This window comes from Coturnix japonica, chromosome 18, assembly GCF_054131305.1.
Source record: "Coturnix japonica strain WE chromosome 18, WE-NBRP24, whole genome shotgun sequence".
Taxonomy (NCBI): Eukaryota; Metazoa; Chordata; class Aves; order Galliformes; family Phasianidae; genus Coturnix; species Coturnix japonica.
This window is the reverse complement of record NC_140680.1, coordinates 12,555,755-12,569,894: the sequence shown is the minus strand read 5'-3', so window position 1 is coordinate 12,569,894 and position 14,140 is coordinate 12,555,755. Positions and strand designations below refer to the sequence as shown.

At 50.3% G+C, this 14,140-nt stretch overlaps 1 protein-coding gene across 3 annotated transcripts in view; it reads right to left on the bottom strand.

Annotated features, from left to right (window-relative positions):
• Positions 1 to 14,140, bottom strand: part of FGF18 (fibroblast growth factor 18) — a 69,657-nt gene that overhangs the window by 46,713 nt on the left and 8,804 nt on the right. For 2 of the 3 annotated variants that reach the window (XM_085518948.1, XM_085518947.1), the window contains exon 5: positions 760 to 897. The exons of the other annotated variant lie outside the window; for it this stretch is intronic. In XM_085518948.1, the coding sequence (XP_085375074.1) occupies positions 760 to 897 (138 nt within the window). The remainder of the gene's footprint in view (positions 1 to 759; positions 898 to 14,140) is intronic. 3 annotated transcript variants of the gene reach the window in all.

The following is a 14,140-nucleotide window of genomic DNA, read 5'->3' as shown; positions in this document are numbered from 1 at the left end:
GTGTTACAATCACGTTGCACAGCGCAGTTTGAAGCAAGACACAAGTGGACGTGCACTGCTCTGACGCACTCACTTCCTTGTGCTCAAGAGCACGTTTGGAAATTAATCTAATGCAAAGCTCTCCACGTTCGGATGCACAGCAGGAAGCCCAGCTGAAGGGAGAGGGCACTTCAGAGTGAATCCCTGCACAACCAATGGGAGAGGCCATGGCACAGCACTGCTGGAATTGCACAGATGTTGTGTAAACCTTGCATTATAGCAGCACTTCAGATCTGTGCTGCTGTGCTGTCTTGCAAGGTGACTTCTTCCTGCTACTCACAGAAAAAGGTTTTCTCCCTTTGACATAAATCTCCCCAACGAGTCTTGTCGCTGTCTGTCTCAGCAGATGCCCCTTTGGATGGACAAGCAGCACGAAGAGCAACGTGCTGTGCCATGGAACTTCTTCCAACCACAGCCACCAGACACTCCAACTCCATAAAAGACTCCACCGATGGTGCTTACAAAGTATTCCCTTAAGATGCTTTGAGCTTTTGGTTTTCTGGGCTCTTTTTTGACTGGTTGGCTTGGGGTTGGGTTGCTTTTTTAGGGTGATCACATGAAAGTCCCATTTAAAACTCCACAAGAGCCCCATCACCTCCATCACCCATTTGCAAATCAAGTTAGAAACCACTTTTTGCCTCTGTTCCTTTAGAAAGCTGTTTCAGAAAGACACTTTCCTAACACTCTACGACTTCATTCTCCAGCATCTTGTGTACTTACGTCCAGCTTACGTCTATTTATCCTTGTACCAACAGCGTCCTTCAGCTTCAACAACACCTTTCCCCCTCGCGCTTCTCCTTGGGATGCATTCAGGCTGCTCCCTCTCTCCGCTCTCCTCCCAGCCTTCATCTCGCCATGCTGGGGAAGGAAGAAAGCCAAGTACGCCCATGTTCCTCACCCACCGCCCCGTCCCCGTCCCCGCCCGCCGCGCCGCTCCGCTCCCGCAGCCGCCGCGCCCCCTGGTGGCCTCCCGGCCCGACCCGACCCCGCATCGGGGTCCGGAGAGCGAACATCCCGTGTAGGGCAGCATGGTACGGCACTAAGGGATGGAGCCGAGAGGGAGAGAGGCCGAGGCGGCCCTTCCCGTTTTATTTCAGCAGTGCAGAATGAGAGGAGAACGCTCTGGAAGAGCACAGCGCGGTGCTGGTCTATATTGGATTCAGAGCTCAGAGTCCTGCTGAGCCCAGAGCCACGTGGGGGCAGGTCCTGTGTATAGCTGTCCTTCGTGTCCCCGAAGTGCTCAGCACATCTCCTGGGGGTGGCCAACACTGCCCTCCCATTGCAAAGCACCATCAGATGGCAGACAGCAACACAACCGTGCTCGCTAGCATGTGGTAAGCACAAGGGATTGCCAAGAACCAGGAACCTGAGAGAGAGCCTGAGGAAACACATGTTTTATGGCCTATCACTGAGTGCTTGGCCGTTCTCTAGAGGAAGACGATGACGCCTTCGAGAAAACCAAGTTTCTCCTTTTGATGATGGACTGAAGCTCAGCCAGCGCTGTGAAATCACGCCGTTTGTTAGAAGGTGACATTTTCAACTCGTTCCACCCAGGGAAACGGTTCAGGCTGGGGAAGAGCAAGGTTTCAGCCCTGATTAATGATGTAAAGAAACACAGGCACACTGCATGAAAGCAAGGAAAGAAGCTGGAAGGTTTGCAGGACCAGGCATCCCTGCACCTGGCCCTTGCTGGCAGAGCTGCACAGCAGCACATCACCAGCACCAACAGCACCATCCTCTACACACCACCCCCACCTGCCCATTCTCACCAACCCAAAACCAGGTTGTTGGCTGCAGCTGAGTGACTTCATTATTATAACAGTCTGCAAGAGCGAGCCCACCCTTCCAACATTCCCCTTTCTCCAACTCAGCCTGCACTGTGCCGTGCTTGAGCTCTTCTCACTGCACCCACCAGGACCACAGCAGCCTCCTATCCATAGCACCAGGTCCTGCTGCCTCCATTAGCCAAAGCAAACCATCCTCGTGCACCTCAGCCACACAACAGGTATCTGCAGTGTACCACCTCTTGCCACAGTACTTGTATTTCCTTCTCTAGAAATACAACTCAGATCCTAACTCTTTTTCTGACTTTTTTTCCCCCCAGTTGTGAATTTTTTTCTTCTTCAAATTGAGCTGGTGTTATTTTACCACAGCCATCAATCAGGCAACAAGCAAGCAGGGCTTTTCTTTCTTCCTTTCTTCCTTTGTCTTTCTTTCTAATGCTTGTTATATCTCTCCTACATACTTCCTCCCTGCACAGAAATATCCCTTCAAAGCTTGATATTATTGAGCAGCTTTCAACCATGCCCAGCAGAGCCATGTATTCTCTGCATTTGTTTGGCCTTTGTTTCTAGGAATGAAATACCAGTGTCTTAACAGTGTGACTTCATTTCACTACTTCATTCCAATACTTGTTCTATTTCTATCCCACTGGGTCAAACTCACCTATTGTGAGACCTCACCGATTTCAATTACATCAGGGATTAATTTGTTCCATGGCGTTGAAGCTGTTAATACAATCCTTGCTGGCTCTAGATTAGAAAAGGCACGATCGAGACCTCCCTCACAGGCAGTGTGCTTAACAGCGGTCTTGATCTTCATTTTGTTCCTCTTTTTTTTCCTCCCCCCCTCCTTTGTGCCCCTTTGCCCCTCTTTTCACAACCATCTCCTTCCTTTCTAAATTGTCCTTATCAGAACTGGGTGGTCCTTCTGACTTCCACTGTTAGTGGCACAAGGTTGCCTACCAGCAGCCACTGCCCAGCAAGGGAGCTGAGGGTCAGCAGCTACAGGTCTGGCCTGAAGCCACCCAACACCTCACCCAACAGGCTCACAGCAGCCAGGCTGCTTTATGGAAGATGGGCACAAGAAGATCTCAACGAGGGACATCAGCAGCAGATCTTCCTGCACCACCCTCCCCTGGGCATATCATCTCCCCAAGGCAGCACAGGGTTTCAAAGAGAAACTGCAGGTCTCTCTGCACCCACCTGGGTCTGCAGGGGTTCTGAGCTTCTGCAGCTCAGATGGTTGGTCTCGAAAGTTTAGATCCTGAAATACACATTTGTTAGGCAGCTCCATTCTGGAGATGATAGGGCTCCTCCCTAGATGGTTTTGCTGGAGAACTCCTAAGCTCTTTACCACAGTTACCTCTGACGCCTGCAAGTTCAATGAGGGCAAAAGAAAACCCAAAGCAGTGCTCCACCTTCCCACCATTCTTTCCACTCTCTGCTTGGGAGAAAGTCTTGGTATTTGTTAGTCCATCACACAAACTGCACTCCTGGTTCAGATCACCTGCATCACCTTTCAGAGGAACGGGGACATCCCTGCAAGTGTGTCCTGTGGGCAAGATACAGCGTGGAAGCACCATCACTTCGGCAAGTGGAAGCTACCAGCTGATGGGTGGCAATGTGCTACAAGTGCAGCAGGGGCCATGCATGAGCCTCAGGTCTGTGCTATCACCACCACCCTTTGCTGTTAGCATCAGGCCACAGTTTTCAGATGCAGCTTCATGCCTGTGTCCCCTCTGCCACAAACAGAGCAGCCCTCCTCATGGCACAGGTATTGCCTTGAAGGCAATGGTAACAAGGCTATACCAAACAGCCCCAATCTACCCCTGACATCCCAGATCCCCCAGCAGTTACACTGGGGAAGCTTGCCGTGCTACAGCTGCCTTTGTTAACCAAAAAAACATTTCATTATGGAGAAAACACTCCTGCTGAAACAAACTGCCCTGACATGCAGGAATTAAAACTATTCAGCAATCCAAACTGCTGCACGTAGCTGTCTATTAGCATTTCTGAGCAGCTGAAATGTGCATTCAAAAAACAAAACCTAGAGAAGAACACGTGAAGTCTCTGCAGTCCAAAACAAAATCAAAGAGCAAACCTGATCTCCAGCAAGGCTGCAATACAGAAACCAATGTGTCTGAACACACGTTACCTGCACAATAAGCCATAGAGGAAGCAAGTTTTGAAGCAGACTCAGAAGCAGCAAACAACTGCAATTAAACTACTGGAAGTGCCTTTGCACAAAGCAGAGCGAGCTCTGTAAAGTGGAGACAACAAGCACAGGGTGCTGCCAGCCTCGTGCCCAACCAGAGGGGCTGCTGCACCCCATTTGTATGAGCTGTGGGGAGCCCAGCCTGGCAGGAGGCTGCAACACAACCAGGGCAGTCCTCCCTGCAGGGTGCTCGAGGACAAAAGCTACACGCACACCACTAAAAATACTTACAAGTGGCCTGTTTGTCTCCTTAAATGTAGCCCAGATACTGAGAAAAAAAACACAACAACAAAAACATTCCACATTTGAAACACCCAGGGAGCTTTTCTCTCCCTTCCTCCCTCTATCAGCTGGGCCTTCCTGCAGAGCTCCAGCCATGAACCTGTTCGGCCACAGCAACAGGGAAGAAGCCTCAATCCCACCACCCTAAAATGGGTCAGATCAGCCTGGAAAGAGGCAGCCGTTCACCCCCAGGAGTTACATAAAGCCCATGGGGTCCAAACTGATGTCTATGTCTCTTCTGCTCAATGCCAGGTCAGCTGGGACCTCCACAAAAACAGGAGCAAAAGCACAAGACATGGAAAATCCAAGAGATGCTCAGTGAAACACTGCTGTCAGAAGGAGACAGATGATCACTGGAGACCGATCTCCCCATAAAAGAAATAAACATTTGCAGTGGCAGCACCGCAGCAGTGACCTGGTGTTTACCCAGGTAGCTCCTTTCATCTCGGTCCCTTTACATCGTCCAAGGAACACACAGGTCCCTGCTCCCACTGCAGAAAAGCAACTCCCTCTAGGGTAAAGCGTGGCAACTGCCGAGCAGCGCACGCAAGTTTAGGACAGCATTTCCAGAACACTTTTTTCCACTGAGTTTCTAAAGGCAATACAGAGATGGGAGCTGCTGTCCAAGGAGACGGTTGTTAGCCACAGCCTCATGTGAAACGTGGCTTCTCCAAATGCACACAGCTCCCATTTCTCTGCTGATTCAGCAGCGATACCTGGAAACCCTATCAAATTATCCTGTGCCACTTTTCTTCTATCAAGTTTCCTCTGCAAACCGTTTACTAAGCTCCAGCCAGTCCCACTCTTGCTTATTCTGGCAAGATAGCACAGTGATCCTATATGGGAAAGATGCCAACTGGAATGGGACACACTCAGGTGTCCCTGCTCCATCACTCTCTGATTCAGCAGCACCCACATGGCACTGGGATGTAAGGAGAGGGCTGTGACCAGGAACAGGAGGTTTCAGTTGTATAACAATACCTGGATGCTAATCGGGATTTTCTGGAATTGCAGGAGCCATCTCACTCAGCAGCTAATTAGTACATGTGCTGCTGATAGCTCGCTTCTGCCCCCAGCTTTGATTTTTTCATGCCTGCTTTAAGGACTGGCTGTTAGAGATACCAAATCCTTCCCATAATTTGCACCCTTCCCTCCCTACGTGTAAAGTTTCATTTTCCTGTCATTTGGGACCCACAGATGCACCCAGCTGAGCTGCTACTCCACCCTGAGTGGAGACGTTTGCAAGCTCAAGGCAAGGATCAAGTCTGTTCTATGGAAACTATCAAAAAAAATGCTGAAGGCTGGTAAATACGCAGTAGCCTCAATGCTTAATGCTTCCTGAATACCAGTTTGTCATTGTTAGTTACTAAGGGGGAGAAGTCCTGACCCTTTGGGCTGATCTCCTTCAGTCACAGCACCCAACGGGATGCTCAGCTCAGATCAGCCTCCCATCTCCTCATCCCAAATGGCACAGCCCAATCCTGAGGGCCCCAGCGCCTGGAGAGGGCAAAGTCCTGCACTGACAGCATTGAAGGAAGGGCAGTCAGGGTGAGAAGCAGAGCAGGCCTGAGATTTACCTAAAAACAAATCCTGCTTTATGAAGTCACAGCCATGGAGATGAGCATCCAGCTCAACTCACGTGCTTTGCCAACAAGTTTCCTTTTTCTTTCCCCACATTACAGTGATCAACCACCTGCATTGCTAAGGTCTGTCCTGCGTGGTCCTCTGCTCAGGTACATGGGGAACTTCTTTATCTACAGAACTCTCTCAAGTTATTGCTGGAACAGGGCCTTCCAGAGATGATTTTGATCAGTAATTCACTTATTTGAAACATAAGATGCAAAATTTCCATCATCTTTGCATGGGAGATATTTTCCTTTGATCTTTCTTTAAGGCTTTGCAAGGCAAGCAAAGCAATTGCATGAACTGTGCTCTCTGAGCCCCAGTAACATCTCATTGGGAACCCTGCTGATGCTAGAGGTGGGCAGAAGCAGTGTCCATTTGGAAACGTGCTACTCCTTTGAAAGAAATCTCTTCAACTCCTCTTAACTTGGAAAGACCTGGTTTTACTTAACGAGTTTAACTGATTTGTTGCTAACAAACGTCTTCTCCATTTAAGATCATTTCTGCAGGGTGGCCCCCACCTGGAAGCACACAGCAGAACCTGCCAGCACTGTCCTAGAGGTGAAATAAATGGCTTTAGGGCTCCAGCTTAGCACTGCCTGTCACACCAGCTCGGCACCCACTAACAGAAGAACTGAGCACACACTTGGTGCTCCCAGTCCCCCTGTAACACCCTGCTGCCACCACACCTCCTTTCTGCTGGAGCCTGGGAAGATGTCATCACTGCCTGCTCCCTCTTGCAAGCAGTGGGGCTGGCAGGTTGGCTTCAACATATCGCCCCCGATGCAGACCCAAGCCTGCTATCTCAGGACAACAGGCTACGCACGCGTTTCTGCTGAGTTATCAACCCTGCTCTGCCTGCAAAACCCATCAGCCATAAAGAGAGCCATAAAAATCACCCAGCCTGGGCTGCTCAGCCTCAGCACTCCTCCAGCACAGCCAGCACCGCACACCCGCTAACAGCCCAAAGTTTGCTTTCCCCAAAAGTTATTTCCAAGCTCTATTATCTCTCCTGCTTATACCACACTCCCTCTATTACTGAGAGATCTCCAAGTAATTTATAAGCCCACAAGCTCCCACGCTAACGGGGCAGTAAATCACATTCACGCACTGTGTCGCCTACTGTTGGAGGGCAGCGGCATGGGAGCAGCGGGCAGCACGGCGCAGGAACATCACTAAAACCCTAAATCCCATGTCCAGAAGGGCTGTAAACCACGTTTTAGGAATCTGAGAGGCTGCAAATAGAAACCCCACTGAAAGAAAAAAAATCAATAGGCTTTTTCTTCCTATTTTTCATTTTCATAGTTCATAGAGCAGCCCTCAGAGCTGCTTGTCTGGGCTCCGTCTGCTGAGGCCGGTCCTTGGATGGGACGAGGCACTCATGGCAGCCATGTGCTCCTCTGAGTCCGGCTCCTTCTGAGGCACATCGGGACATCTCATTCAGAGCAGGGCAGTGCTGTTCTGAACGAGCCGGGCATTTGTTTTGTAAGGGTACTGGGAGGATTCCAGTCTGCGTCTCACCTCGCTGTGTTTTCCCCATCTGACTCAAAATACGAGCACACAAAAGAGGGTTTTCTTTTTAAAAAGCTCAACCAAAGGAGGAGGATGTTTTTGGCTATTTTCCTCAAGGAAAGAGGTTGCCCATCTAATAATCCCTAAATGGGCAGTGGGTTGTTGAGTTTTCATCCGCGTCTCCGAGCCTCATTCCCTCTGCCAGGTTGCTGGTTTTCTTTTCCACAGAGTTGCAAAACCCCTGAATAACAAGGTTTGTGCATGGAAGTGCTGACACAAACCTTAACTACAGCATCCTGAACATGATACCAGAATAAGGACGCTCCCTGTGTGGCCCAGCCTATGGATAAATAAAGCATTTCAGCAGCCAGCGCCGACAGATCATAAACCTCCACGAGCATAAATACCAACAACAACCCAAAAAGATTAGAGGGCTTAGGGGCGAGCCAGGCTGGGATGATTTAGAGTTGGGGTGGAAGGGTCATTATTTCTGAAGAGGTGGGGGTAAGTGGGCCAAAGAAATCAATAAGCCATTGCGCTGCCTGGAAGGAAGGGCTGTGCTCATTGTGATGTCCCTTGGGCAGGCTCATGCTACTCTCTGGGTGCGACTTACTCTGATGAACAGACATGGGCAATGCCAAGCTCCATCCCCATCTGCTTCAGAGCTGACCAGTTGCATCAGAGGTGGAGGCAGCCTCACGACAGTGGAGGTGGCCCCACGAAGAGCCAGACACAGGACTTCTGCTTGCTACAGCAAGGGCAAACGCAGTGCTTTGCAGCCATGTTCCCAGACCCATGGCTGCTAATCACAGATTTCAAAGGCTGCAAGTTATTCCCATCTTGCCTTTTCCCTCTCCTCATTCAGCCAAAGTCTTGGATCTTTTTCCCCTCCTGTTTTCTTTGTAGTGAGCTGAGCAGCAGTGAATGACTTTGGATTAAGAGCCTTAGCAGAAGGGAACTAAGCCCATGTACTAATGTAACAAATATATAAGGTACCAATCAATACCTACTCGTACCCAACATATCAATGTACCTGTGAGCCACCTTGGGGACAGGGCACAGCAGGATGCTCTGGGATCCCATGGATGTTAGTGGTGCCAGAACTCATGCACAGTAATCCCATCTTGCAGGCACACACACAGGTGCAAACACTACGGATCTTCATTCCCAGAGACCCAGAGAATGGAGCCAGTTCCTGGTGTGGGGGGAGAAGTATAGGAACCTGCTCCGATACCTCCCAGTGAGCCAGTCACCTCCTCCACTGCCTTTGCAATGATATTTAAAGAAAATTCTCTCTCTATCACTTAATAAAATAGCTGGAAACCTGACCAGGTCATGTCAGGCTTACTGGAGTTAATGGGTTTCAATTTTACTTGAGACCTTGAGAGTTCTCAAAATCAGTAATTTCATCTTCCCTCCAGAAATGAATTCCTCAATGGTTACACTGCAAAAATATTCCCAGAATGGACAATTCTGCTGTTAATGTACTAAAGCCCACATGAAAAAAAGTCTATATCAGATAATTATTGAGCCTTATCAAAAGCACGGCATAAACCATGTGTTGAATTTAATCCAAACCAAACTGTCAATCTGCCTTCGGGATCAGATATAACAAACATGTGAGCCTAGGGCCAGAAATGAAAGCACAGTTTGTTTTCTAATACAAGATTTGTACTGATCTGTATTAGCCACACTCCTGCAAGGAAATCTTGACACTGCAAATGCCAGACAAATAGGATTTCTTATCTTTCTGCTTTGTTGAGCTGGGGAAAAAGTTTTGTTTGTTTCTAATTAATCTTTCATTGCAGGTTTCCTGTTTGCAGGGAATAATTCTCAACAGTTTCTGAAAATAAACCCTTTCTGAAACTTCTTAAATAAAGGGGAAAGAAAATCCAAAAGAGCCATTGCAATCATTAGGCATCTCCCAAAGTGTGGGCATCCCCCTGCAAGGGAGCTGCAGGCAGAGCTCCACAGGGACCAGCACACAGGCAATGCAGAGATGCCAGCAGCTCCCATGGTGCTGGGGATGCCCATGGGATGCAGTGGATTTGCTTAGCAGAGGAAGGACCCACTTCTGGACCTGGGCTTACCACAGTGCTTTGTACACGCCATCATGGTGTGAAGAAATGCCCAGAAAGGAGAAGTGCAGAAGTAAACTCCATGTACTTGTTTGCTAAACATTCCAGCAGCAATTCAACTCCCATTATCTACTATTTCTATACAAACAGCACAGGAAGAACTCCCCAGCCTCTCTGGCAGACCATTTCCATCTATTGCTTCCCCTGCACATCCCAGGGACACAGCAGCAAAGACATTGCTGTGGACACAGCCCTGCAGTGTCAGTGCACAGATGCTCACACCCCATCCCACACCGCCTGTTATACAGCATAAAAGCCCAACACTGAGTTTTCCATGGAATTCTAGGCAAAGTTTCCAAAAGAACTGACCATTCCCTGTGATAAAAGCACCGTGTGTACACAGCACGGCACACTATTCCTATAAAAGGCCCCACAGCCAGACCCACCAGTTCTCCTATTGATTGCTGGGGGCTGCTCACTGCTCTGATCTCAGCTGGTCGGAAGTCTCAGCAATCGCTGTGAGGTCACGACCACGGGGTCAGAAACCAGCACTGCATACATCATAATTTATTTCCCAGGCAATCGATACCCAACTCTGCTGTGCAACGCTGCACTGCAGCGTCACATCCAGGGGCTGATGCAGCACTGGAACCCCAAGGCCTAGCAGCCTCAGGGGTCAAACCCAGCACACACGCACACCTTGGTATTCAGCAAGCTCCTACGGTTTGAGGTTAATTCTGTTTTGCTGCAGAAGGGTGGCTCAGTGTATTCCAAAAGATACAGCAGCTTTTCAACAAGCTGTCCCTGCAAGTGGTGCCAAAGACAGCATTTTAGAAGGGAAGACAGGGAATGAGAATGTGCAGGAGGAGAAACAGGAGCTGGGAGGAAGAAGTGGTGCTGGAAGCACCTTGCAAGCTGCTATCAACTAATTGCTCAGGCATCTGTGCAGATGCAACCTGCAGCTCCCTGGGAGCTACACCAAATTCAGATTCAGATCTCAATGCGCTGCTACAAAACATTACCAGGAGGCTGACAGGGTACATTGCATCCCCTTTGCTCCCCTTCAGTGCCATCCCTGGCTGCTTGCTGGACCCAGCCCTTCCAAACCACACATTCAGCCAAAGCCAACAGACAAAGTGCTGCACTTTCACCTGCTGCAGTTTGCCTCTCTGTTTCCAAGAACCCCAGGGGATCCTTGGGCAAAACACTTGCCCATCAGCTCAGCCCAAGGGCTCCACTGCAGTGAAATCAGAGCAACACCAAGCACAGAGGAGCTATTCCCAGAGGATGCTGCTATCACACCTGAAGGAAACAGGCCAACACCTTAAGGCAGAGCAATGCATTCCTTATGTCAACACATGACCCCCCTCATCCAGTGGCTGCAGCAGAAGGAAGCAGGTACCCTCATGGGGTACCTCCTACCCTCACTGCTGCTGATGTTCACCGAGCAGCCCGGTGCTGCACCTGGGGAGGATGCATTTCCACTGCCCGTCTGTGCTTGAAACCCAGCGGCTGCTTGAGCACAACAGGAGGGAGCTGCCCAGGGGCGGCTGCTGCGATCCGGCCCCGTGCTGTGGGAGGCCGAGGGGAGGGGGCACAGCCCGGCAGCCCCCGGCAGGGATCGGCACGTCCGCTCCCACCCACCGCAGACACCGGCGCGGCTAGGAGCTCTCACAAAAGAAAGTACGCAGACCATGACAGGCTAAGCCTCCTCCTTCCTCTCTCTGTTCTCCTTTCTTCTCTCTTCATGCTATGGCGAGGCTGCTGAATGCCAATAAGAAAATACTTTGGCAGACTCAGACGGTCTTTTCTATGTTGTTTTTTTGTGTTTTTTTTTTTTTTCTCACTTCCCCTCCAGCTACTTCGCTGGATGCTAATCCCTCCATCGGCATTTCAGACACCAGCGAACAGGAGACACGCCAGGTAGGCAGGGCTGCACCATTCCTGCTTGTGCCTGCTGCTATGGCCCAGAGGGACCTAGATACAGAAGCTCAGGGATGGGACAAAAAACAGTCATGAAGAAAAAGATACAGGCACCGGGCTGAAGCCCCGTGATCCCCCCATAGCAGAGCAGGGAGATGCAGGGCACGGGGAGGGCTCCACACTGCCCTACCCCTTGAGGCACAGAACCATGCAGATGCCCACAGAGGTTGCATGCCTGGTGGTCCTCGGGGCTGGTGTCCGCCCTCCCATGTTCCTTTATTCCTTTTTAAAATCTCACAGTTCCCTGAACTTCTTTTTCACCTGCTCTTATCACAACTGATATCAAAAGCGTCCGTATCTGGAAGGACTCAAAGCAAAAGCAGATAGCGCTGACAGGAGGAGGGGAGAACACGCAGCAGGGGCTTTCCCAGATCCTGAGGAAAGGAAGAAACCCACAGCAATGCCCCAAAGATCCAGGGATGCAGGTTGTGTATGCAGAGGACTGACTTTCAGCCCCAAGGGAGCCTTTCTCTCCAGGTCCACTTGCTCAGCTGGATCACATACAGCTGCAGAAACAGCCAGTGCCCACACTGGTGCTATAGCTTATGGCAACATAAACTATTCCGGGTGCTGCCCATGTGCTGGTATTGCTGCTGGACTCAACACCAGCTCTGACAAAACCAGGAGGGCCTGGGCAGTGCCACCCTTTACTCCTATCACTCTTATCTGCCCAAGTTGCTGTATGAGCACATAACAAGGAGATTTTAAGCAGGCATCCCTCCAAATCCCAGCATCATTCACCTCCATCCAGCCTCGTCCATGCCAGCTGCAATACAGAAGGTGAAACACAAAGTAAATATGGCCATCACAGCATGTTCTGCTATCTTGGATGGGGAGCTCTGATCCCACACCTACTACATCCTGCCCACCTCTGCCATGACCAAGCCCATCCTTCCTCCCTGAAGCACCCCACATATCTCTGAGCTCTGAAACTGCAATATGAGCTCCAGCACATGGGTTTGCAGGTTAAGGCATCCGAGCAGCAGCTCTGCTTTGCTGCCCATTGCCACAACAGAAAAGTCCTGGTTTACCAAAGTTCACATACGTGTTTTTGCCTCTCTGGACAGGAATCTATAAGACTGAGGCCTCTGCCTCTCCAAAGACAATGCAGCGTGGCAGGATGGTGGGTGCTGTAGATGACAGTGATGGCCCCAATCCCAGCAGGGCAAAGATGGCAGCCCTGAGCCTCACCTCACCTGGGCCACCCATCACAGGACACAGGGCCTGGCCTGCTGAGCACGCGGAAACAGCATTTATCTATGTCCCAATTTACACAGCCCTGAATAGTGGTTGCCCAGAGCTGCACGGGAGCTTCAAAGAAATGGATACTATTGGAGTGGTGTAGCCATCTCCCTCTTACACAACAGCAGATGTGAAAACAGCACTGTGCTGCCGCATGCGCTGCTCTGACCTCCTGTTTGCTTCTGGATCAGATTCCCAAGCTGGATCCTAATCCACAAGAGGCATCAGAGTGAGGGGCTAGGCCCTGCCAGGCCCCCTCCATGAGCCAGGCAGACACGCATCATGCTGAAGGGCACGGTGAGGGGCAGGAGAGCTAAACTGAAGAGTGCTGAGGGGCAGTGATAGCAGGAGAGGCCACAGTGCAGCAAAGTGGGTCTAAAGGGAAACCTGCATAAACAGCTTAACCTCCCCAGTGTCCCCAAAGAGACTCCCCCTCCCTACTGCCTGGGACTGCTTTCAGGACACAGCAACACCGGGCAGCAGAGGAGCTGCTGGGAAGCAGACAAGATGGGAACGTGGCCGCAGGGATGGAGCAGGAGCCGCAAAGGGATGCTTACAGCTGTGCCAGGAGCTCAACTCTGCACTATGCATCCCTCATGGGATGTGTCACCCAACAATGGCACCCTGCAGAAACCTGGCTCCTCCATGAGCCCAAACCCACTGCCAAACCCTGCACCAGGGGATGCTGTACTGTGAAGGAGCCTCTGCCCCATACCACTCATGCAGCAGAAGCTTATCACAGGACCCAGGGCACACTGCAGGTGCATCACCTTCACACACAGAGCCCCAGGTCCCTGCACAGGCGCGCAACCAACGCCACCAATGGGACAGCGACAGCAGCAGGAGGCAAAAATCGGCCTTAGGATATAATCCATCCACTCTGAGAATATAATCCGCCCCTAAACCTCCCCAACACCGCGCAGAGCCTTTTTAAGCAAAACCAAACAACTTCCTTTAGCCTAAATAAATATTAAACCGAAGCGATGCATTAATTTACTCCGGTTCACCAAAGGCTAACTCCTACCCAAACTGATCATTATGAAAGAAATCCTATAATCCCTCGCTCCCATTCAGGCTCAAAACATGTAATCCCGTGAATAAATCCAGAAAGAAAGTGTAACAGAATGGGCAATAAAAACTTACGGCGCTCACATCTTTTCATCTGCCATTAACACTGCAGACCCCCATGTGGCCCTGCTGGATGGCTGAGCCCTGACACAGCGCATCCCATACCGCGCTACGAGACAGAGTTGTGCTTCTAATAGCACCACAGCACGGACTTGTTCTTTCCCTTTTCTTTCTTTCTTTCTTTTTTTTTTTTATATTATTTTATTGCTTTGGAAGCCCGCGAGCTCCAACTGTATAAATGCCAATAACTTCCCAAG